This window comes from Aquarana catesbeiana, linkage group LG03, assembly GCF_042186555.1.
Source record: "Aquarana catesbeiana isolate 2022-GZ linkage group LG03, ASM4218655v1, whole genome shotgun sequence".
NCBI classification, from domain to species: Eukaryota; Metazoa; Chordata; class Amphibia; order Anura; family Ranidae; genus Aquarana; species Aquarana catesbeiana.
In genome coordinates this window covers 469533871-469560016 of record NC_133326.1, presented here as the reverse complement: position 1 = coordinate 469560016, position 26146 = coordinate 469533871, and the positions used below count along the sequence as shown (strand labels likewise).

The 26146-nt window shown below is 42.4% G+C and overlaps 1 protein-coding gene across 2 annotated transcripts in view; it reads right to left on the bottom strand.

The window, feature by feature from the left end:
* Positions 1-214: 214 nt before the first annotated feature.
* Positions 215-26146, bottom strand: part of ZMAT2 (zinc finger matrin-type 2) — a 67560-nt gene continuing 41628 nt past the window's right edge. Inside the window, exons 5-7 of one of the 2 annotated variants that reach the window (XR_012242910.1) lie at positions 14758-14903; positions 3624-5184; positions 215-3466 (exon numbers count right to left, since the gene is read on the bottom strand). Coding sequence is in view for 1 of the 2 variants with exons in the window: in XM_073620880.1 (XP_073476981.1) it covers positions 5107-5184; positions 14758-14903 (224 nt within the window). In the remaining variant the exon portion in view is untranslated. Of the gene's footprint in view, positions 5185-14757; positions 14904-26146 lie in introns of both variants that reach the window. The other variant, XM_073620880.1, reaches the window with a different exon arrangement.

Genomic DNA, 26146 nt, shown 5'->3' with positions numbered 1-26146 from the left:
TGTTGCACAATGCATGCTGGGAAGCCTGAGACTAGCTCCCAGGGGACTGTGGGAGGTCTGGGAGAGGCTAGAAACACGCCTACTCCCATGGGAGGAAAACCAGGAAGTGCTAAGAAGATTAGAAAAAAAAAAAAAAAAGGTAATTACGGCGATTTAAATTTTTTTACACAGCATGTCAGCATCTAGGCAAGGAAGAGAATGCATAGAGATAATGTTCAAAATTTGGGTGGAACCCCGCTTTAAAATTTATTAGCAAAAACTCATCTCCATGTTATAAAAATGGAAAAAAGCAGAACACACCAACAAACCAAGAATGCTATATATTCCAAAAGGAAAAATATGAATTCATTACCACTGCTGAGTAACCTCCTCAATTTAAATGCCAGAGAATGTTTCAAACCTTAGAAAAACCATAAACACTAGCAATGAAAGAAAAAAAAGATTTAATTTTCCGCCTAGGTAGTTCGTGCTGACGTACTCTGCAGAACAGGGAAGAATTATTGTCTTATGTCATAGGCAGACTGCTATCATAGCTCATTAGCAAAATAGTCGGGCCTGGGTTTTATTAGTGTTTATCAACACACAGCGCACCCGATGCAAGGCCGTTGAAGCAAGCATTGACAAATATTACGGACCGCAGTAAAGATTTACATGGTAGTGGAAAGAGAAAATTGTTTCCCATAAAAAAAAGAAAAAAGAAAAGCACGCAGCACTGGACTCCTTACAATAGATGGCAATAATGAAATTCAGCAGGCGTGACAGTGGCAATGAATTTATTTTAAAGTGTATTTGTGGGGGCATAGATACTGAAGACACGGGTCATTTCCAACTAATTTAAGGTTGTTTTTGCCTTTCGTTTCGTTTTAAACTCAAGAGCATAAAAGAGTGATGAAAATATATTTATACACATAAAAATTTTGCAACATACTCGCTGAGATGTCCAAAAGAATTTCACAAAAAGTTATTACATAAAAAGTAACAAAAGAAAAAATACTAAGGGCATTATTCGTTAACAAGGTGCAAAGAGTCATATGGGCACAATGACAGTCACATCTTCCTTCTAAATGGCTGTATTGCAAAAACAAACTAATTAAGAACTTATTATCTTGCTTAGCTGCTCTCTGCACCATGTTAGTAAATAAAACACCCAGACTTAAGCCCTTCAATGGTCTTGGCCTTACCCAATTTCAATCTCCCAGCAAAACCATTAACCAGCTGGTTTGTGAGAGAATGTGCAGATTGAAGAACAGCAGTCCACAAGCAGCCTTGTTCTGTTACCTACAGAAAGTAGGTCTAGACTTTTGTTATACATCCAGTCTTTTTATATCAAACAAAGCCTTTTATGGCTTAACATCACTACTATTGCACCTAATTTGGGCTCTTGGTCAGACCTACAACTTGTCATGTTAGCGGGGAGCACTGGCAGCAGAATGAAAGCTAGAATCCCACCAAGATTATGAATCCAGCTATTGCTGGAGGGCATAATTATGCTCCAAGACACAATACTAAATGTATTATGTCAAATGTAACTGAAGACCACATATCTCAATAGCTTTTTTTTCTTTTATAAAGAACCTTTTAACTTGCAAATATCACTTTGCAGCATTAATACAAGTTGCAACATATGCATCAGACATTGAACTCTGGGCAGACGTTAAAGGCAAATTAATGTAGCTGAATATTAAATAAGTAATAAATTATATGTTTATTTTTTTTAAAAACACAACTCATGTATGTATATTCGTTTCACCCAATATCAACTTCTTGCAATCCTCTACATCCTAAGACTAGGATTCAGCAATCTGGTGTGCTGCAATGCAAATACACTGACAAGGGACATGCTAATAGAAGGTGAGCAGCAGAGAGATCACCTCAGTCTGCTGCTGCTCTTTAAAGCTGGGTTCACACTGAGGAACGGAGCGGCTCACAGCAGGGGTCTGATGCATCTCCATTCATCATTTCAGCCTGGATGCGGACGTGAAATGGGCCAGAAGACGCACAGGGCTCCTGTGCAATTTGCACCGGAGCCGATCCGGAGATGTGTGAACCAGCTCCATAGAGAGCCGGTCACAATCTCCTGACATGCGAATTGGATGGAGAGAAACCAGCATTCAAATCGCATTTGTGTGAACCCAGCCTAAGTGTTGAATCAACAGAGCTGATGGCAGGTTTGTACCAGTGGTGCATTTCTTCTTTGTAACAGGGATAGCAGTGTGGTAGCACTGTAACTCAGGACTAAATGGCAGGGAAAACAACGTACAGATATGTATTTTATCTGTGCCTTTAGATGTTTGCCTGTAGTTCAACTTTAGAAGCCAAAATCTTTTGAAAATAAGTCTTCAGAACAGTGAAGTCAACACTTATTCGTTTCTATGTTTGTACAAGCATTTCAAGTCATTTCCCTAGGTTTGTACGTTGTTGCCAACAGAAAATGTAAGTCAGCCTGTCACCATAGAATAACCACTGCCACCAAGGTATCTAGAGACAGTTGGTTAAAACACATACTGTACTTCAAAGACTGTACAGTTTATACAAAAAAAAAAAAAACCTTTTACATGAACCAGTTTGTGTCTTGCACTACAGCATCAAGTTGATAAAGAAAGCTGTAGTTTTGACCCAATAGAAATGTTTCAGTACTTTGAATTATGGATGCAGAACAATTATGTAGATAAATACCTCTGAATTTCCTGATCTGCATATTTGTAATAAAACCAAAAAAATAAAAAAAAATAAAAAATTAAAATCCAACTAAACTAGCTAAAATATATTCCATATGTGTCAATACAAAAAGATGTTCAGTGTTAGGAGTGTATCAATACATCCATGTGCACGATGCCCACCTCCTGTATGCTAGATAGTTCTACCAGGAGATGGTAAAAAAATAAAGCGTAGAAAAATGCTCATTTTGGCACGTAATTACGCACATTTACAAGCATATGGTGTTTAGAACTGTATGAGCGTAAACTAATTTTACTGGGCAGAATATTCCTTTATTCTACCCACTGGATTTAATTTACTTGCATACGAACACTTTATTATTTATGTCAATAAGCTCCTCTTAGAATGCAGGTTAAGGGCATTTTTATGACCCCGAATGCTGCTCTAAAAAGGCACAATGTGGACACATTGGCTGAAATGGAGCTGCAGTCAGAGGCAGAAAAAGCAAAATACCTTTAAAAAAACATGCATGAGGCCTTACAGTTTGTTTTCATTACAAAGCAGCCACAACCTAAATACAAAAGCTTGTGCCCCACCAGCAACCTCTGAGCAGGTGGGGTGAATCTCTGCAGAGATGTGACTGCTTCCAAACAGCAGGCAAGTGTCCTTTTCTACAGCATGATGGCCCTTTAAAGCTAGTGGGCAAGTATAACAGCCAGCTAACTAGCCTTTTAAAAAAAATGATCAGCAATGGAAGGTCCAGTATTTATCCCATTATAGGTTTACTTTAAAAGCAGGGGTAGGCAACCTGGGGCCCTCCAGCTGTTGTGGAACTACATTTCCCACGAGGCATTGCAAGGCTGCCAGTTACAATTACTCCCAGAGGGATGATGGGACTTGTAGTTCTGCAACAGCTGGAGGGCCCCAGGTTGCCTACCCCTGCTTTAAAGCATGTGGGTATCTACCATTTCCCACAAAGCAAAAACACAGGTGTCAATCACTCTCTGACAAGTGGACTCCCCAATTACCTGTTGGTGTCATGCCTTCTGATGGATTATCCATCATACTGAACCATATTTTGGCCTTGTACTGATTACTGCAGTTTTGCTAACGTGAATTTTGCTGGGGATATCTCAACATTTGAATGATACGTCAGTGTGCAATTTTGACCAGCAACCATGTAAAACTGAATCAGTTCTAATTGGAGTTACTAAAACAAACAGTCTATTCTTTGCACACTGTGAATGAGGAAAAGGATGCTTTTTTTTTTTTTTTTTTTTTTTTTTATCTGTTATTTTATACAAACCCAGATGTGAAACTGCCAATTGAGAGAATTGTGAAGCACACAGACCGTTTTAAAAATCAGTGTTTCTGCATGGAAACCAAATCATCATGGGTGTCGTGTGTTGGAAGAAAGGCTGATTCCCTATATGTAGACTATCACTTTATCCAAGAACGTGTTACACTAGGCAGCTTCTGGGCCAGAGAACTACACACAGATCTAAGTCTACAAAATCTCAGCATTGTAAGTGAAGATCAGTTCTGCAGATGTAGGATCACAGTACTCAGACAGAGCTAAACAAGGAACAGGAACATACTTTTGGAGAAAGTAACAATTGTAACGCGTTTATGTTGTAGGTAAACTTTTTATGGAAAACTAAAACTGGTTGTAAATTCTCATACCCCGTTTAAAGGACAAGTTCATTTCTAGAATAAAAACTCCCATTCCCCCTAATCTATTACAAGCTAAACCCCCCACACCTCCTCCAGTGCCTACTTACCCATTTTGGGTGGCGGTGGGCTCAGCCTGCATCGCCAATACCCACAATTAAGCAGTATCTAATCATAGACTTGAATAGGGCCTCACTCCAGCTGCACAAGTACAACACCATTCAAGTCAAGGGGGTCCTGCAGAAGCGATGTTGTAAAAGATTTCTGCATGCAGACTGTTAAAGACAGCGAAGGAAAGGAGGCTAGGAAGTTTTTTATTATAAACGGAACATGTCCCTTAATGCTCCTTCCAAATCCGCTTCAATGGAAAGCCTGCAGATTAGGCTTTTTTTGTGAAAGAAAACATGTTGTCACTGTCAGTAATACAGGTCTTTAGCTGTGGGGTTTATCAGCTCCCAAACCTATGGCGGTAATTATGTAGCTACTAAGCAAATAAAGGTTTGTACATTATGGAATCACAGTTTTGGTCAGGTGCTAGAGTGTATGAGATTGCTGAATTCTCCCATACTCCTAAGCTTTGAACTCATGCCACTGGAGGGCATAACAAATAACTCCTTTTTAAAATGCTTCAGTTCAATATAAAAAGACATATCTATAAAGGGAAAAACAGAATCTGCTTGGTAATATTAGACTGCTGCTTTCGAGTTTTATCAGTGGCTCTTTTTAGAGGAACCGAACCCTGAGAACCCCATAACAGCAGCCATTTCATCATCTTCTTCAAAGCCAAGGTCTTCTTCTGCCTTTCCGCTTCTTTTCCCGCTGCTTTTCTTTCTTGTAAGCCCGTGCTTTTTCTTCCTAAGGAAGAAACCGAATACAAACTTATGATACAGGCCAAAAGGAGTTTTCACAGTTTTCTTAAAGATGATCCCTAATTTCTTTTAGTGGATTTACATGCTTGTGCATAAAGCAGTTACTAAAGAGTGGCTCTGCAGCATAGGATACACAATATGACTATATAAAAATGTAAATAGGGATGAAATGCCCATCTACACATTGTGTATAAAAACAAAGAAGGATCAAACTGAACTGATTGACTATCCAATGCACTTCAAAAGGAAGCAAGCAATTTGCAATAATAAATTAATGTCTTTACTGGCATAAACACGCCCTTAAAATAAACCTGTGAGGAGAGACTCAAACCTTGCTGTCCTTTAAAGAGGACCTGCAGTCTGCTCACATAATTTGTAATAAAAACATATTTGCCATTCTGAAGCTTCCCTCCAACCACTTTGCATATGGTTTTATATATACACAGTACTGCGATTCTGTCCTTGCCAAAGATGGCTGCATCCATTTTAACTGTGGGCAGCTGAAGCTGATGCCTGTCCCACTTCTTGGATTTACAGACACACACCTCCAGCTCTGCAGCTCTCATTGGCTCACTTATGATCCTCTCTCTCTTTTTCTCTCTCTCTCAAGAGATGTACATGATGTCATAAGCCTAGGCTTTTTACCAGACACGAAACAGTGGGCTGTATAAGGTATTTACTGGCAGAAAAAAGAATGTTTTACTATCCAAAGTGAAAACAAGGGCAGACGATTCAATAGATGGATACAGAGCACCCCTCCTAAATAATGGCTCAAAGCCAACTGTAACAGGACCCCTGCAATACGTTCCTAGAGCGGGAAACTGTTCTAGGAATGTATTGCAGGCGTCCCGTTACAGTTGGCTTTGAGCCATTATTTAGGAATTTAGGGGGGTGCTCTGTATTGGGGTTTGCATTTTCTGCCCCTCGGTCCCTACGAGGGGGTATCTTTGCCCCACACAGTGTGCCTGGTTTTAGAGGAATATTTTTTGGAGAGGGTTAGACCACTTGGGAAACCCATTTTATAGAGAGTCCTTTTTGATCTATGGGGGGGGTTTTGGGTTATTGTGCTAATAATTTGTTGTACATCGCTTTTTAAAGCAATAAATCTTTTTTGTAGTTTAACGCTTTAGGGTGTGTAGAAGTCTGTGTGGTTTTTTTTTGTATTTTCATTTGTTGGTTCAGTATATTATTGATCAACCCCCCCCCCCCCCCCCCCCGATACTTATTCTGTGAGCACTACATATTTACATAAGGTGGGATTCCCATTCATTCCATATTCTTTGCTCTCTGCATACTACATTGGTTGGCAGCCTATCATGTACTGGCCCCAGCTGTATTTACACCTCACCAGCTGTGTGTGGATCCTGGTTCTCCTCTTCTCCTACACCTGCCTACTCGAGACTGTTGTTGTAATATGTTGGCCGATTTATGTAGGATATTATATTATTATACATGTGTATACATACAGTACAATAGAGTTACCTAGGTATGTGAGGCATGGCCTGTTAATCTAATTACGCATTTCCAAGGGGGGCTTGTTGATCAAAGGTGGATACTGACCAAACAATATTTACTCCACATATCAAAGGGGACAGATAGCACAGTGCTATGTTGATGTTAATATGCAAGAATACAAATTAGAGCAGTTTATGACTGCAGCTGTTTACGGCTAGGGGTCATTATCTATCAATCTGAAAGACAGAAGCAGATCAAAGGCCTAATGGAAACGGCCAATCGAATTGCTCAGCCCTTCAGTGTATAAGCTGGCAATCAGTTTTTTCATTCTCCATAAAGGTGACAGAAGGAACTGGGTTCTCTGAAGGTGCCTGTCACCTATTTTATTTTTACTCTGTTGGATTTTGTCATCTGTTGCAAGTATCTTATGGACTTTGTTGTGTCTGACTTTCAATAAATCCATCTCTCTGGAAGAATTGGGTGTTGCTGCGAGAAATTATAATAACTAAAAATATTAATCATCTACCCACAATACTATATCACTACAATTGTGAGCTGATGATCACGTCCTTTTACCAAACAGGATGCTGCTATTTTATCATGCAAGTGGATGCTGTTCTTATTTTTGATAAAGTGGAGTGTTATACTCATATTACCCCTGCTTTTTGTCTTTCCTATTCTGAGGCTGGTTCTTCCCAAGACGGCTTTGTGGATGCTGCATCCAATGTGTGGATGAACCTTGACTTGAGCACAGTCATCACCCCATGTTATGTGCTTCCATCCCAGATCAAGACGTTTCCTGCCCTTAGACTAATCTATGGCTCTTTACGAGTGACTTTTTGATATCCCTTTCGCTCCAGTTTATCAGTTCACAAGTAGTTAGCACTACAGTGCTTTGTAATTGACCTTTTCACTGCGCTCACTATCACTGCTTCACAAAATAATTTAGTGGTCCTTAAATAGTTAGTTCACCTTAGCAAAAAGCTGCCTATGTAGCAAAAGGGCACTTGTAGATAAAAACAATGTGCAGCTTTAACTAAAGTTGAATAATGCCACAGTAACCAATCATCACCTTGGAAATAGAAATGGGGGGGTAGTGGAGAATGCCTTTACTAAAGGAAACAAAGAATTTGCGTGTCTGAGTTGGAAGTTTGCTTATGACTTCTGATTTATCCATAGGTTCACTTTAAAAAAAAGTGCAACAGTAAATCTACCACTGACAGCACAAAAGTTGAAACAAGCATTGTAAAACCTATGTAACCTATGTAAAAGGAAACATACTTGCATTAACTGTTAAACTAATGACAATAAATTTGAAGGCTTGTCACGTAAATCTATTTTCACATTCTATGACTTCAGTGAAAGCACTTGGACAATGGCCTTGTGCTTTTTACTGAAAAAGAAACATTATGTACTTATGAGCAGTTTTATATATGAATGCAGCTTTTTCCTATACAGCACTGGCTTAACCCTGACAATATAAACAAACAATGCTCACGATTGTACAATTAGAAAATGCGTAGTATTCTGCAACAGATCAGTTTAATGTAAATAGCCTTAGTATGGGGTAGATAGGTATGTTAAAGGTTTATGCTGTGGATAAGCTGGCCACACGTCAAAAGCAGGTGACCACAGAATATGGCACACATTTGCTTAATTAGGCAGGTGTGATACAATGAACAAAACAAACATGAAGATTGAATACACAACCCCTAGACTTGGAGTAAAGCCTACGCTGCCTGTTGATTGCAAAGCTCTTGCTGTGACTCAGAAGGTGATGTAAAGGCAGGCTACTGCTCCCACACAGATAACAGGGTCTAAAGCCTTCACCTGATATTTGGACATTTCAGCAGGTACCTGGCAAATTTCGATCCATATATGATCAGTGTCACCCCTGCCGGATAAAAGCCACTGGCTCAGTGGCTACAGCGCTAATCAGTGTGGAGTCTCCCCTCTGTCAGAATAAAATAAGCTCAGTGAGAAGGATCCCCCATCCACCTCGAATGTGTGGATGAGGGAATCAGTTCAGTTTTTCATTCAGTTCCACTGGCTAAAACGAGAGAAAAAAAAAAAAAAAAAATGAAACATTTATGGCCAGCTTAAGACATTTATCAATGTATGTTTGTGTCTCTTTAAACTGACAATTGCGTGGTCGTGCGACGTTTAACCCAAACAAAAATTTACATCCTTTTTGCCCCCCACAAATAGAGCTTTCTTTTGGTGGTATTTGATTACCTCTGTGGTTTTTAATTTTTGGCGCTATAAACAAAAAAAAAAAAAAAAAAAAAAAAAAAAAAAAGTGTGACAACTTTGAAAAAAAAAAAAAAAAAAATTTTTTTTTACTTTTTTTGCTATAATAAATATCCCAAAAAATATATATAAAAAAAAAATATTTTCTTCCACAGTTCAGGCCAATATGTATTCTTCTACATATTTTTGGTAAAAAAAAACCCCGCAATAAGCATATATTTATTGGTTTGCGCACCAGTTATTGCATCTACAAAATAGGGGATAGATTTATGGCATTTTTATTAATAATTTTTATTTATTTTTTTATTAGTAATGGTGGCGATCTGCAATTTTTATTGTGACTGCGACATTGCGGGGGACAGATCGGACACGTTTGACACTATTTTGGAACAATTGGCATTTATACAGCGATCAGTACTATAAAAAATGCACTGATTACTGTGTAAATGTCACTGGCAGGGACGGTGTTAAACACTAGGCAATCAAGGGGTTAACTGTGTTCCCTCAGCAAGTTCTGTAGGGGGATGGGATCACTAGAACATGACAGATCGCTGCTATTTATCACTGGGAGTGTTAGATCCCTGTAATGTCGCTAGGCAGAACAGGGAAATGCCTTGTTTACATAGGCATCTCACCGTTCTGCCTCTCCGTGCCACGATCGCGAGCCACCAGCAGAAATAGAGTCCATGGGCACACCGCGCGCTAGCTGCAGATGACCCAGCAAGTACGGGTATGTTTTGCGCACCCGTGCCGACGTATATCGGCTGTGAGCCAGTCGGCAAGTGGTTAACTGTGGGCAGGTAAAGCTGCTGAGGTACACCTCCAGCTTTCATTGGCCCTCTTATGACTCATCCCCCCTCCCTTCCTGGCAAACGCTCATGAGAGAGAGCTGTGCATGAGGTCATAAGCCTAGGCTTTTTACCAGACAAGAAACAGGAAGTGGGCTGCATAAAGTATATTTACTGAGAGAGAGAAAAAAAAAAAATTGAAGTTCTTTACCGTTAACGTTTTTTCCAAGAGTTTTTCAGGATAGCACCTTTGAGAGACCTCGGCTCCTCCCTTCTCAGGAAGCACCACCTCCATCAGATCTTTAAGCCACTCCTTCCCTCCAGCCCATCAAATTTTCCACAAGAACTTCTGGCCACTCTAGGGAGACACAAGAATACATCATACCAACCTTCATACTCCTGATGTTCTCACGTCCTAGTGGCAAGATATTGTTTGGGTGGGTACCGGTGCGGTCCTGAAAGACTCTTGGAAAAAACGTTACCAGTAAGTAACTTCGATTTTCCCCATTTCGTCTTTCAGGACAGCACCTTTGAGAGGATAAGCAAGCACTTACCCTAGGAAGGGACTACTGCTTGCAGGACTTTACGCCCCAACGGCCTGGTCCTGGGCAGACAATAAATCCAGTCTGTAGTGCTTAACGCAAGTCTTAAAACTTGACCACGTTGCTGCTCTGCAGATCTGTTCGGGTGTAGCACCAGCCCAATCTGCCCTGTGACGTTGCCATGTCCCTAGTGGAATGGGCCCTAATACATTCCGGGACCTCCACCCCCTTTGCTATATAGGCCTGACTGATAGCCAACCTCAGCCATCTGGCTATGGTATGTCTAGAGGCTTTGGACCCCTTCCTAGCCCCTGAAAAAGAAACAAAAAAAAGGAATCGGATTTCTGTAATCTCCAGGTATTTTAGTACACATCTCCTGACATCTAACCCGTGGAAGACATGTTCCCTCACAGGATTTGAACAAAAAGTGGGCAAACAGATTTCCTAGCTCCTATTAAATTTAGAAGCCACCTTCGGCAAAAAGGCCGGATCGGTTTTAAAAATATTTCGATCCGGAAAGACTTGAACAGGTTCCCTACTTGAGAGGGCTTCTAGCTCACTAACCCTCCTTACGGTAGTGATTGCTACCAAAAAAACAGTCTTGAGGGTTAAAAATTTCACTGTACAAGACTCAATAGGCTCAGAAGGATCCCCTGTAAGAGCCTGCAACACTAGGGAGAGATCCCATACCAGAAAAGGATGGGAGCTGACTGGTCTCTGCCTTAAAGCTTTAAAGAACCTGGATATCCAGGGATTCACTGCTAGTTGTTGTTCAAGGAACACACTTAAAGCAGAAACTTGACCCTTAAGAGTATTAAGGGCCAGTCCCTTATATGCCCCACTCTGTAGGAACTCCAGCCCTGCTACCGGGCTGCGAACGTTGTAGGAGCTCTCTGCGCACCAAGAATTGAACTTCTTCCAGACCTTCAAATAGATCTTGCGCGTCTCTTCCTTCCTACAATTTAGAAGAGTCGCTACCAACCTTTCGGAGAACCCCTTATTTCTCAGCATTTCCTCCTCAGTAGCCAGGCTGCCAGGTTCCACCTCTCCACCCGAGAGCAGCAGATTGGGCCTTGACAGAGGAGGTCTTCCCTGACTGTTAATATCCAAGGCGGTACCACCGCCAGCTCCTTTAGGACAGAAAACCATGACCCCCTGGGCCAGTGTGGCGCTATCAAGATCAGGGTTGTGTCCTCCGATTGGAATTTCCTCAGGGCTGCGGGCAACAGTACGGGGGGGGGGGGGGGGGGGGGGGGAGGCATAGCACTTGGACAAATGCCAGCTCTGAGAAAGAGCATCCACCCCTACTGCCCCGTCCCACCGGTTCCGAGAGAAGAAACAGGGAGTTTTTGCGTTCTCCCTTGAAGCGAAAAGGTCCACACATGGAACCCCCCACTTCTGGATAATCATCCTGTAGATGACTTGACTCAGGACCCGTCGCCCTCTCTCAGCTTCCTCTGGCTGAGGAAGTCTGCCATCTGGTTTAATAACTCCCCTTTTAGGTGTACTGCAGATAGTGAGAGCACCGTGACCTCGGCCCATTTGAATATTGTTTCCGTCAGACCCCAAAGGGAGCTTCTGGTGCCCCCGTCGGTTGACGTAAGCCACTACTGAGGAATTGTCTGACCTGACCTGGACGTGATGTCCCTAGAGATCCTGCTAGAAGGCTCTGAGAGCCAGGGAAATGGCTTTCAGCTCTCTCCAGTTCGAGGACTTCCTCGCGTCCTTGACTCTCCAGGATCCCTGCGCCAGACTCACCCCCAGGTGTGCTCCCCAACCTGTGCCGCTTGCGTCTATTGTGACGATCTTGGACACTGGCAGTACCCATTCCAGACCCCGGGATAGATTTGCTGCCTTTCTCCACCACCACAAGGACCTCTTCATCCGTATTGGAATGAGAACCGTTGAGTCCAAGGACCTTTGAGTGTGGTCCCAGACTTCCAGAATGAACAGCTGCAAAGGGCGGAAGTGCAGTCCCGCTCACCTCACAACTGGGAGGGCAGACGTCAGTAATCCCAAAGCTGACACATCGTCTCTTTTGCGGTCCCAGCCTCAATATGTGCTTTTATGTGTGTTAGCCAGTGCTCCATGTTACGTGCCACCACTGTGACAGCCATGGCAGGCTTAAGATTGCCTAGAGAGGAATCCCAAGGCTTCTTGAGGAGGTAATCCATCCTCTTGTCAATGGGGTCTGCTAGCACCCCCATATCTTCAAAAGCCAAGTCTGTCTTTCTGGAGACCTGAGAAAAAGCTGCATCCAGTCTAGACGATTTGTTCCACACAGCTGCTTCATCCTCTGCAAAAGGGAATCTGCGCTTTAATGCTCTAGAAAAGAAAGGCTTCCTTTATGGGTCTCGCCATTCCTTTTTAATGGTGTCTATTAGAACCTTGTGGACCGGAAAGACCCTTTTCTTCTGCTCTCAAAGACCCTTGTACATCTGATCATGGAGAGAAAGTGATTTCTTCTCCTCTTGGATACCTAAAGTGGTGTGGATGGCTCCCAAGAGCTCTTCCACTTCCTCCAAGGAAAGTTTGTATCGGGAGGACTTACCATCCACCTTCTCTCCGTCTGGCTCCCTTGAGGAGTCTGAGGATGCGCTGTCAGGAACATCCTCTAATGCCTCTCTGGTGGCCCCAGGTAACCCTTCACTGGCGGAGGGACCTGCCAATGGACCAGGTGCGACATTTTGCTGCGCGGGCAGAGGACTAGCTGGGGGTTGCATAGGTTGAAAATTTTCAAACAACGCTTTAATAGATTGGGAAGTGCTGGAAAGCTCTTTTACAGAAGCTGCCAGGTCAGAACTTTGTTCTGTAGAATGTTCCCTGACTAAAACCTCAATGCAAATCCTGCACAAAACTTTTCCCCAGGACCCCTTGGAATTATGTGAGGGCTTGGATTTTTCAGTGGACTTGTCCTGAAACACCAAAACCCAGCACCACATTAGCATCTGCTAGCCTAAACTAAAACACCAGACGGACACCAGGCGTGCACAGCCCCCCCCCCCCAGGACTGACCACCACCAGGGTCCCAGACGTACACCTCCTCCCCTCTGACCACCAAGAATGGGGGTTGGTAAGGGAACACCACCCCAGGGTTCCACTTACCTTAGTGTGGCTGGTGCTGGCATCACCCGGCACAGAACGGGAACCATCAGTCTCCGACATCCCTCAGGCCAGGAAAATCGCGTGGTCCGCCTCAAGCTGCTCCTCTAGCTGTCACTACAGCTTAAATGGAGCCCAAACCAGCCGTTGTGCCGCTCGTTTTATATCCCGCGGCCGGAATCGGAAGCCGTGGGTCAACCGGAAGTGTCCTCCCCCGCCGGAAATGAAGTCACCCGCCATCCGACCCAGCCTTGAGCTCCATGCTAGCCGCCCTAGAGCAAGGGGAACTCGGACACTTCTGCCATCACCTTCCCCAGGCAGCAGAAAACGAGCACCCAGGCCTCCACATTCCTCAAGGGAGTACAGGGTGCACAATGACGCTGCAGGTAACAGACTCCCCAGCCCTGCTACGTGCATGAGACCCCTCTGTCTCTCCCTTCGAGGACAACACCGGCCTCAGCCTCCCCAGCTGAAAAGGCCCAGGTTCCTAGCGAGGTAAATGGCATGTCACAGGATATATCACACATAACTGTACACCTTTGACATTCAAGGTCTACAGATATCCATATTGCTACTTGTAGCATGTAGATGTAGGATGCAATTTGCCAGGCATGCTGCTTCAATCTCTTACTGTGGAAGTTTAAATCTGTGCAAGATTGTGCTGCTTCCAAGTTATGGTGAGCTGCATGTTTAAGGCACAGACAAATCTCTTTAAAAACCATGTAGTGAAAAATGTGCACTGGTCTCCTGGTTTGCTATAAGTGTGAAATGTGAGGTGATTATCTCGCTTTTCCACAGCCCTGGCTGTAATAATCCGTGTGTTTTAAAAGTGACTTTAGAAGATGCCAAAAAGAAGAGGAATAAGGAAGCAATCACTCCTTACTTGATACTTTAAAGCTGCTTGGATTTGGTAGAACCAGGACGACACTCCTAATGTTATGCACTATCGAACCAGTGTTTTATTTATTGTTTTTTTAAACTCTGCCTACACTCCTCCTTTAGTTCTGTATAACGGTTTTATGGCAGAAGATTCAGTCATCCCTAGCACACACACACACGATTTTTACCCATGGACAATGGAAACCCGGGGTACCAAAAAAGTATTATTTACATCCTTGCATATACCGGTTAAAAAAAAAAAAAAAAAAAAAAAAAAAAAAAGGGATGACAATTTACGTTTTGTTGGCTATAGCACAAAATATGAGCAGTCATTTGTACCCTGAAGATATTGATAACACATCAAAAAGAACCAGATTTAGGAGTAATGGTAATGAAGCATCTCAATATGGCCCATTTCAAGGCATACACAGAGACTTATGAATATTGTTGTGGCTCAATAAATGTCTGCTTCACTGTGTATAGGCAATAAGTGCTCTTAAAGTAGAGCCATAAAGCTTGATGGACCCTGTAAAACGTGTTCACCTCTTCCCGCAGTTCCTTCATTCGCTCCTCAAAGTCGTAGTCCTTTTGTTTTTCCTCCATTTTTTTCTTGTTTGCTTCAAATCGTTTTTTAACTTGATCAAGTGTAGAACGCTCTACTCTCATGGACATCCCCAAGTTCCGTTGATCTGAAAGGCAAGAATCATTGCAAAATCAATAACAGTTTAGGTGTCTCTTGGTTTTTTAATCCTGGACGTGTCTGCCCAGCAACGCACTACAACATTCTACGGAGCTATTTAGCTGAAGGGCATTCTATCCATCTGAAGTCCAGAGAATTAATGGCAGGGACAGATTTAATTTACGGAAGAACGTGCAGAATTAATGCTGGAGACGGGAAGAAAGGACAAATGTTGCATCAACACAAGACCCCTTCCCAGACTCGACACCGCAAAATGACTTGTAATGAATAGAGACATTAAGAAATATCACACGCGTATAACAGGGTGCACTCAAACAAACAAGCATTTGCTTTGATCACCGTTTAGTGGTTGTCGGCAAAACTATTCATTCTTTTTGTCATGATGACCCATTCCGATAAACCATGCTCTGAATAATTAAAACCTGTTCATTTTGTCACAATCACTGCAAGAAGAGAGGCCAGCTATACATAGCAATGCAATGGTCTGAGCTTCGATAGGGATAATTACAGTCTTGCGCAAACGTTAGAGCACCACCGGTCAAATTAAAGGTTTTGTTTTTCCCAGTGAACAGAATATAGCACAACCTCTGCAGAAAAAAAAAAATAATCTAGAAGAAAAGGACGATCATTCGTCCAATATTCTTTAATCATGTGTAAGAGGCATTACTCTACTATATCAAGGTGACCGCCTGAATGCAATGTAGGCACAAGCAGGTGCCTGCAAGTACATTTTATTACCTTCACAACAGTCCAAGGATCTTTGAAACCCAGGAGTTCTAATACGCAAATCTCAACTTCTTTTAGAGAAAGATTATGTTTGGCCCATACCCTCTAAGCGTATACAAACCCCTATTAAAGAATGAGGTTATCCATCACTTTAAAGAACCAAAAAGAAGGGAGTAGCGGGCGGCATGAAAGGTTTGGCCATTGATCTCAGGAAAATTCAAGATTTTCATATTAGGGTGTCCAGTGGTGTTTGGGCTCTTAGAAGGATAAACAAACAGAAAATGCATTGAGGCAGTCACTTTAGAAAGAACATACGTCTGAAAAAATAAATAAATAAAATCTGAAGTGTTCACGGCACCTTATGTAAAATTTATATGATCGAAAAAAAAAAAATGAGTCAACATAATTACAGGCGTAACTGTTCAGGTGGTATGATGTGACCATATGTCTCCAATTAACTTTTAATTTGCTTATCTTTAGCACAACATAGAATTCAAGACCAAGGCAAGCAACAGGTAGGCCAGATGTTTCACTATTTTCTCTGTGTGAGCTGTGCAAAGTATAAATAGCCCAACCTTTTCAAATAACCACCCTATTAAACGTGATTTTACATTCAATATTTTTGTCTAAATAATAAGTACAGATACATGTGTTAAGAGGTATAAATTATACCAATATATGATGTCATGTAATCTGATATTTACAACAACCTCTGACACGTAAAGGTGACTATCCCAGCTGCATTACTGCCAGACTGGAGGGAACCAGATGCCATTTTGTTATAACCATCTAGTAAAGCTCGATAAGAAACACATAGTATGCCCCAAGATGAACATATTCACGATTTGTTCAATTGTTCATCGTGCGAAATGTCATTAAAGTCTGAGTCCCATCTGTCATATGGAAAATTGCTTGGTTCTCCCAGTTATACTTGCCACATTATACTTGCCTCCTCAGTGCAGTTGCTTTTGCACAGAGCAGCCCGGATCCTCCTCTTATGTCCCTCTTCGGTGCTCCTGGCCCTTCCCTCCTGTCGAGTGTCCCCACAGCAAGCAGCTTGCTATGTGGCAACCGAGCCGAGTCACAGCTCCGTGTGTCTATTCAGACATGGAGCCCCGACCCGGCCCCTCCCTCTCCCTTCTGATTGGCTAACTGACTTTGACAGCCGCGGGAGCCAATGGCGCCTCTGTTGTGTCTCAGCCAAACAGGAGGAGAGTCCCGGATGGCTAAGACACTCGTAGACATCGCTGGAGAGAGAAGGGACTCAGGTAAGTAATTAGGGGGTGCCGGGGAGGCTGCTATACACAGAAGGTTTTTATCTTAATGCATAGAAAGCATTAAGGTAAAAAATGTTCGGCATTTACAACTCCTTTAAGGCCCTATATAGTTCGGATATTCCTCCATACCTACCTTTTAGGCATACCATTATTCATAAGGAATGAGGTGTGGAAGGTCAGGTAAATGTAGTTTAAACAGAATGCAAAAAATTAGGAATCTTTTGATATTGTGAAGTTTTCAGTTTGTGGCATGTACAATGGGTCCAAGCAGTACTCCGTTTTCATTATCAGGTATCCCTTAAGGGTGATAGTTCCGTATCCAATATGGGACTTTATCAAGCCACCAATGAATGCTTTAGAATCTAGGTCTAATGGGGAAAATGGGGTTATTAAAGAGTAGGCTCAGGGGTGTTTGGGCACAAGTCTGTACACACCAGAGCTATCCGCCAGGAAGCGGTCACTGGACAACCTTAAACTGGTTGTCAAGGCAGAAGGCTTTTTATTTTCTTAATGCATTCTATGCACGGAGATAAAAAGCCTTCTGTGTGCAGCAGCCACCCCCCTCTCGATCCAACCATGTTGCACAAGAGACTCGGCTGTCCGGGACTTTTCCTCCTCATCGGCTGAGAAAGCAGTGAAGCGCCATTGGCTCCCGCTGCTGTCAAACTCAGTGAGCCAATAAAGAGAGAGAGGGGCGGGGCTGAGCTGCGGCTCCATGTCTGAATGGACACAGGGAGCTGCGGCTTGGGTGCCCCCATAGTAAACTGCTTGCTGTGGGGGCACTCGAAAGCAGGGAGGGGCCAGGAGCACCGAAGAGGGACCCAAGAAGAGGAAGATCTGGGCTGCTCTGTGGAAAACCACTGCACAGAGCAGGTAAGCATAACTAAGAGATCATTTACACTTGTGGTTTTTGGGGGTGTACAAACATGCAGATGAGCCCTGTTTTTACTGTCCCCAAACCACTCCTCATTAAACTGCAAAGGCCGCAGATAGGTGTGTACACATGCCAAAAAAATGTTATACCCCCTCAAGTTTTGCAGGCACCACCGCCCACTGAACGAGACCCATTCAAGTGGAAGCAGTGCGGTATTCAGGCAGTTAAAACAGGCAATAAGAAGGCGACATCACCTACTCAGCGCCTGCCAGAGGCCTCTGAAAAGTGATCTGAATGTGGATTACTTTTCCAAGTAGTTGCAGTCCTTGTCGCTAGTATAAACAAACCCTTAGGGAAGGAACTACACATGAGATTTTAATTGCACATTAACATGAAACGTAACCAATTATTAGTGACCGCATAATCTGTTATGCATAATCTTTTGGCTAGTGTTAAGAGTTAGAGCGCTTTGATCAGGATTTTTTTGCTATTTTCATCTCTATTGGGATAGGAATGCTCTACAATGCAGAGCACAGGGGAAAAAAAAACCCCACACACATTTAGTAAAGTGAGCAAGGGTTAAATCATCTGACAGTGTTTTAATTGGTGGCCATACCTTCCTGTGGCAACCGCAAAAACTCAACAGAAATATTAACTCTTCCATAATCTATCCAAAACAAAGCAATAATACATACTGGGCTACAGTTATGCTCTCTTTGGTACAGGGTAGTGTTTGACTCGATACACACACGCGCGCGCTGGTCCTTGATTTGCGGTGCTGTCCCAGGGGGGTTGGGGGAGAGATTAGACCTCCGTAATTTCCAAGTCATGACTTCTAGCTTGCACAAGTCTTTTATCTGCCTACAGTGGCCTATACAAGAAGTAGGGTAGTGAAAGGAAATGGAATATGTTCTGGTGGGGAAGGGAAAGATAAATTGTATCTAAACCCAGAAACAAACAAACGTAATATATTGCAGCTTTCTAGTTCTTAGAATGTGGCAGCTGCACTAGTTTTCTTCAGACCCGATGATTCTGCAAACACATATCATATAAGGGGTCTCCAGGTCTGACAGGTGAGGTACTGGTGCCCAGGTGTGGTTGGTGGCATGGCGGGGCCCAGGTATGTGTGTTACTTTTATTCTTGACTCCCAATCCTGTATGATTAGAACTGTTTTTTTTTTTTTTTTTTAGGGCTTGTTCACAATATTGCTTTTCAGAAGCATTTGACCGCCATGAGGCAATATGTCGACTTCCCCACACCTGTTTTAACCCCCTAAAAGCAGCACTGTGCCAAAACCATGTGCAATGCATACAGTTGCGATGGGGCTCCATTCACCTGGGAGATATACTTCCCGCCGTGGCCAAAGCATGTATATAACCCTGGCTGCTTCCGCTGCATCTAAAAAAGGGAGAGCGCATATGGGGGTAGCATAACCGCATGATTTTACTGTCCCCAAACCTCATGCGTGATTAAGCCCTCGGTTCGCATCTCTCTCTCTGCAGCAGTGTGTTACGTTTACGGCAGCGTATTCATTTCAACACAGGGAACCATTGGGGGTACCATTAAGAGTTAATGGCAACTCTGTGCTTCTGCTAAATAACAAACCGATTGAGCGTCATGATTTTGAGCACGTTCCCTGACATGCAGTTAGGTCAGTGTTTCTCAACTCCAGTCCTCAAGGCGCCCCAACAGGCCATGTTTTCAGGATTTTCCTCAGATGAAATGGCTGTGGTAATTACTAAGGCAGTGAAACTGATCAAATCACCTGTGCAAAATAATGGAAAGCCTAAAAACATGACCTGTTGGGGCGCCTTGAGGAATGGAGTTGAGAAACACTGAGTTAGGTGACTCAAAACCTTAGACTGACAAGCCTTGAGACTGAACATACTTTTCAAAGGCACCGTGACTTGAAAAAGTTTGAGAAACACTGATTGAACAGACCAAAAAGGGAGCAAATAAGAAGTCTGCTAGGGATTACGGACACTTAAAGTGAACATGGTGATGTCAAGATATCCGCTTTCTTACTGCTAGAAAAATGTTTAAGTGCCTGGCTAATGTAAACTTGGGCAATGAAAGGTGGGGCTACTGCCTAAAGCTAGCAATCAGATGGCAGGTTTCATTTTGCTCTTAAAATGCTTGTAAACTAAAACTGGAATGCTTGTACAGCCTATTTTTGGTTCCAGTTTTAATAAAAATGGCTTTAGTACCAGCTCTCTGAAAAGGCTACTGAACTCCAAAATTCCTCAATTCACCTTCTGTTCCTCAGATAGAATACAGCTTGTGCCTAAAATCCACCTGTTGGCAGAGTCTTTTTTTTTTAAGCATTGTACGTGAACAAAATACAAAGACAACTAAAATCTTGCACATTAATATAAGTGCAACCAAGGACATCTGAAAACTTTAATCCTGTATAGATATCTAATTTGGTTCATTAAGTTCTTCACAGAACTTTCAGACCCGAGGGGGAAAAGCCTAAGTATTTTTATTAAAACATAACACATCAGTTTTATTTAAAGTTAATCCTTTAAACCCTGATAATTTTCCCCATTAAACATTAACTATACCAAAAAATAAGTTTTTAGTTAACATCTTATTCTACGCTTGCAACAGAAAATCACATTCGTTTAGGAACTTTTTTTTTTATATAGGGACTGGACTTAACACCTCTGAAAAAAGACAACAAGTGGGCAAAAAAAAAAAAAAAAAAAAAGAGAAGGAAGAAGGAGGGAAATGTTAAATTAGGTCTTTCCATTAAAATCCTGCTGTGATAAGGCCAGTTGGGCACCTCAAAACTGGTGTGCGACAGGGCAGCAAAGCTTTTCGAAATGCATTCGAGAACATTCTCATCAGTCCATTGAGGGGACACTGCGGACCCTCTCAACCCTAAGAACACAATATACATTTCAGTCTCAGTCTCGAATAGCCCTCAAACATTCAGTCTAATGCTAGCCACACATTATACAATTTTCATATTCAATTTCCTTCAACAATGTAGTGCAAGAGCCTGTCTGCATACAAATTGAATGCGTTTGTTTGACCTCATATTATATGGTTTTGGTAAATCTAAACGAAAATTGTACAAGAAAATTGTATAAATGTGTAGCACCCATTAGTTTATTTAGGAAAGCAAGCAGATATCCTCCCAGATAATAGGTATCCACCCACTGTAAATAGCTTAGCCATAGTAATTAGTGAACATACATTTGTCTATCTCTTCTTGAAGAATCCAAACTTCAGTGCATTTCATAACTGAGGTAATAACAGTACCTTCAGGATATGGACATATTTATCCATACTATTTATATAGCAGCATTTTAAGCCTGAACAAACTGGACACATTACCTCTTCTAGATTGGTATCGGATGGTTATTTCAACATATTTGTATTCACTCAAATGGTAATTTCATGCTGGACAATAACAAGCAAGTTACCAGAATGCAACCTGTAGATATTTGAAGATACTAATACCTGTAAAAAATGCTTTATGGTCAAACACTGACATGCCATCGGCCACTCCTCAGATCTTCTCATAGTTCAGATCATTTCTATCCACCCCTTCCTCAATGGTCAGAAAAGAGCTGCATCGGCAGGCTAGAGCTCTCCTTTTACCATCAAAGAAGGAACATCAGCAAAGACTTATGAGAGCCACTAATTCATCTTGCTTATTGATTGGACATTGTCAAACCCACAGAAATGGACTGCAAAAAGTGGAGTTCCAGTCTTTTTTATTTTAACAAAGTCAGCAGCTACAAATACTGTAGCTGCTAACTTTTAATATAATGACACTTAACTTTACAGGGATCCAGCAATGTTGGCAACCCTAGCCGATTCGTGAATCGGCTTCGGGTGCAGGTGTCGGCATCCCTAGCAAGAGAAGCCTGTTTCCTACTGCACATGCAAATTCGCGCTGCACTTTCTGAATGGTCCCACCATTTTTTTCATTGTTTGTCCCAGAAGGTAGCAGTGGGGGGGATAGGGGGGGCTGGCGGGAGGGATGAGGGGCCGGAGTTTACGTAAATCACTGGGCGATCTTACCAGGAAGTGGGAGCGAGTACTTGTCAAAATAACTGAACTATTGGCTATAATGGTACAAAGTGAAGACAACCACAATGTGATTACACGTACGTGAAGAAGCCCTTTCTGGGGAAAAAGGGAAAAACAAAATTTGAAGCTCTGAATCTTAAACTTTTTGCCCCCTTAGAATACTGGCAATTCACATAAAAATAAAATGTATGAAAAGACCCCCCCCCCCCCCTTCAAAAAAACAGCCCTCAATATGAAGCAGAGAATCAGCACCTCAAAGTAGAAATGCTGAAAAACCATTCAGTATCAGCAACTCAGTGTGACTAAACCTTTAGACATCACAGACATGATTGACACATTGACTGCAGACTCTAGAGAAGAAGCACATTGTTAAATAACGCCGGATTGATTGCAGAGAACAACCAATGCCTGCTCCCCCAGATAAAGAGCAGCACATATATTATAAAGTACGGACGTCAAAGGAAAATGTCAAAGCGTCCATTCTCTTCTGTTAGGACATCACTAGTCAACCACCACAAAAGCTCTCATTAGTGCAATACAGAGCAGGCACATTCAACATATGTAGCCATTTTCCTTATGCTAATTAAGAATACACATCAAAATGCTTAATTACTAATACTGTAAGGAGATGTGGTATACACAGCTCATAATGCAAGGCATGAGGTCCAAATGATCTCAGCTATATACTATGATAAACAGAAGAATGCACTGTTCATTTGAATGAAATTAAAACAAAAAGTCAAGGCAAGGTGCTTCTTCATCCTTACCCTTCATCAACGACTTAGCTTATTACCCTGCAGCCAACATTCTTTATGTATTAGACACTAAAGCTCAGTCTCCATCTGTGGAACAGTCTCATAATATATATATATATATATATATATATATATATATATATATATATATATATACATACATACATACATACATATACACACACACACACACACACACACATATATATATATATATATATACAGTATTACAATCCCATATACACAAGCCTTCACCCACAGTTGATCCAAAGGAAGGCGAAAAACTCCAGCAAAGCATGCTCCAATTTCCTACAGCAGGTGAAAAAAAATTCCTTGCTGATCCCCCAAGAGGCAATCAGATTTTCCCTGGATCAACTTTACCTATTAAAATGTCAGTACCCAGTTATATTATCTGGGCTTGAGTCATATTTGACAAAATTAAAAGTCAGCAGCTACAAAAACTGACAAAACAGAAAGGATCCAGCGCCGTCCTCATCGGGGCCAGGTATTGACTGTTCTTCAGTGCACCAGCATGTTAACTGTGGGCAGCTGGCTGTAACTGCTTGCAGCTTCACAGCTGGCTGCCCACAATTAACATGTGCAAGCTGCACTTTTTTGAACGTATTGCAGTTTACCTTTCATTGGATGTGGTGGCTGTATATTAATTTTCTTTGTTCACTTTTTTTTTTCTTGTTTATTTTCACCTAGTAATCCTGCCTGAAATACAGTACGGTTGTCACCCTAGGACAAGGAAGTGTAACTTGGAGGAACAGCACTGTCACCCTAGGAAGCAAGTGTTAGGATGTAACTATGATGTAACTTCTCCCCCTCTGCATAACAAAGGTGGTGGTGCTTTTTAGTCAATCGGGATAGCGTGGAACAATCCTACATTAAAACTTCCTGTGTTGCAGGCAGTTTTCTTCTCGCAAGGTTTCTGGTTGCATAAGCAGCTTTTTTTTTTGCACTTGTCGAACATATACAAGTGCATCTCATAAAATTAGAATATCATCAAAAATTTCAAAAAGTGAAAACTAATTTTATATAGATGCGTTACACACAAAGTGATAGATTTCAAGCACTTTTTAATTATGATCGTTATGGCTTAAAGCTAGTGAAAACCCAAAATTCAGCATCTCAGAAAATTTGATTATTACATAAGGATTTTTCATATAGAAATGTTGGCTTACTGAAAAGTAAGTCCATGTATAGTATGCGCTCATAATTCAGCAGCTCAGAATATTAGAAAATTACATAAGACTTAAAAAAATAATGATACAGAAATGTTGTCTTACTGAAAAGTATGTCCAGGCACAGTATAGTATGTGCTCAATACTTGATCGGGGCTCCTTTTGCGTGATTTACTGCATCAATGTGGCGTGCCATGGAGGCGATCAGCCTGTGTCACCGTTGAGGTGTTATGGAACCTCAGGTTGCTTTGATAGCGGTCTTCAGCTCATCTGCATTAGTGTCTGGTGTCATCTTCCTCTTGACAATACCCCACAGATTCTCTATGGGGTTTAGGTCAAGGAAGTTTTCGGGCCAATCAAGCACAGTGATACCATAATCATTAAACCAGGTATTGCTACTTTTGGCAGTGTTTGCAGGTGCCAAGCCTTGCTGGAAAATGAAATGAGCATCTCTATAAAGCTGGCCAGCAGAGGGAAGCATGAAGTGCTGTAGAATTTCCTGGCTGGGGGCTGCTCTGACTTTGGACTTGATAAAACACAGTGGACCAACAGTAGCAGATGATTTAGCTCCCCAAATCATCTCCGACTGGAAACTTCACACTGGACCTCATGTAATTTGGATTCTGTGCCTCTCCACTCTTCCTCCAACTTGATTGGCCAGCAAACTCACCTGACCTAAACCCCATAGAGAATCTGTGGGGTACTGTCAAGAGATAGATGACACCAGACACTAATGAGCTGAAAGCCACCATCAAAGAAACCTGGGCTTTCATAACACCTCAGCAGTGATCGCCTCCACGGCACGCCGCATTGATGCAGTAATTAAAAAAAGGAGCCCCGACCAAGTATTAAGTGCATACTATACTGTGCTTGGACATACTTTTCATTAAGGCCCCTTTCACACTGGGGCGGTGGGGGCGTTGGCGGTACAACAGCGCTATTTTTAGCGCTGCTGTACCGTCGTTCTTGTAGCTGTATTCGGCCGCTAGCGGTGCGATTTTAACCCCCGCTGGCGGCCGAAAAAGGGTTAAAATCCCTCGTACAGCGCGGCTATAGGCGCGGTATTGCCGCGCTGTCCCATTGATTTCAATGGGCAGGAGCGGTGAATACACCGCTCCAAAAAAGCGGTTTGCAGGACTTTTTTCACCGCCCTGCCTGCGCACCGCTTCAGTGTGAAAGCCCTCAGGCTTTCACACTGAACAAACAGCGGAGGCTGTTTAGGGGCGGTTTGCAGGCGGTATTTTTAGCGCAATACCGCCTGCAAACCGCCCCAGTGTGAAAGGGGTCTAAGACAACATTTCTGTATCGTTATTTTTTTTTTTTTAAGTCTTATGTAATATTCTAATATTCTGAGCTGCTGAATTATGGGCTTTCACTACCTGTAAGCCATAATCAAATTTAAAAGAAAGTGGCGCTTGAAATATATATGACTGTGTGTAATGCATCTATATAATATACGAGTTTCACTTTTTGAATTGAATGATATTCTAATTTTATAAGATACACCTGTATATGTTTGAAAAGTACAAAAAAATAGCTGCTTATGCAACCAGAAACCTTGCGAAAAGAAAACTGCCTGCAACACAGGAAGTGTTAATGTAGCATTGTACCAGGCTATCTCGATTGCCTAAAAAGCACCACCATCCACTTTGTTATACAGAGGGGGATATGTTACATCGTCCTAACACTTGCTTCCTAGATTAACAACGCTGTTCCGCCTAGTTACAGTACGGCTGTCACCCTAGGACAGTGATGGCGAACCTTGGCACCCCAGATGTTTTGGAACTACATTTCCCATGATGCTCATGCACTCTGCAGTGTAGCTGATCATGGGAAATGTAGTTCCAAAACATCTGGGGTGCCAAGGCTCGCCATCACTGCCCTAGGACAAGGAAGTGCATCTCAGGCAGGATTACTAAGAAAAAAAAGCGTGAACAGAGAAAATTAATGCAGCCACCACATCCAAGGAAAGGTAAACTGCAATACATTCAACAAAGCGCAGCGTGACTCACCCATGCGCAGTGGGCAGCCAGCTGTGAAGCCGCAAGCGGTCACAGCCAGCTGCCCACAATTTGGATGCCGGTAATTGGCCCAGGTGAGGACGGCGCTGGATCCATGTCTGTTTTGTCAGTTTTTGTAGCTGCCGACTTAATTTTGCCACATCTGACTGAAGCTCCTCTGAGAGGTTTTACCATAGTGCATTCTTTGCATTTGGGCAAAAACCCTTCTCCTGTAAGCAGCGGCTCTCACACCTCCCAGGGCAGATTGACAGCAGTGGAAGCCATTGGCTCCTGCTGTTGTCAATCAAATCTTTTGACGATGGTAGCGGGGCGGGACCAAGAACCGATGTCTGTGGGCGCAGGCTAGA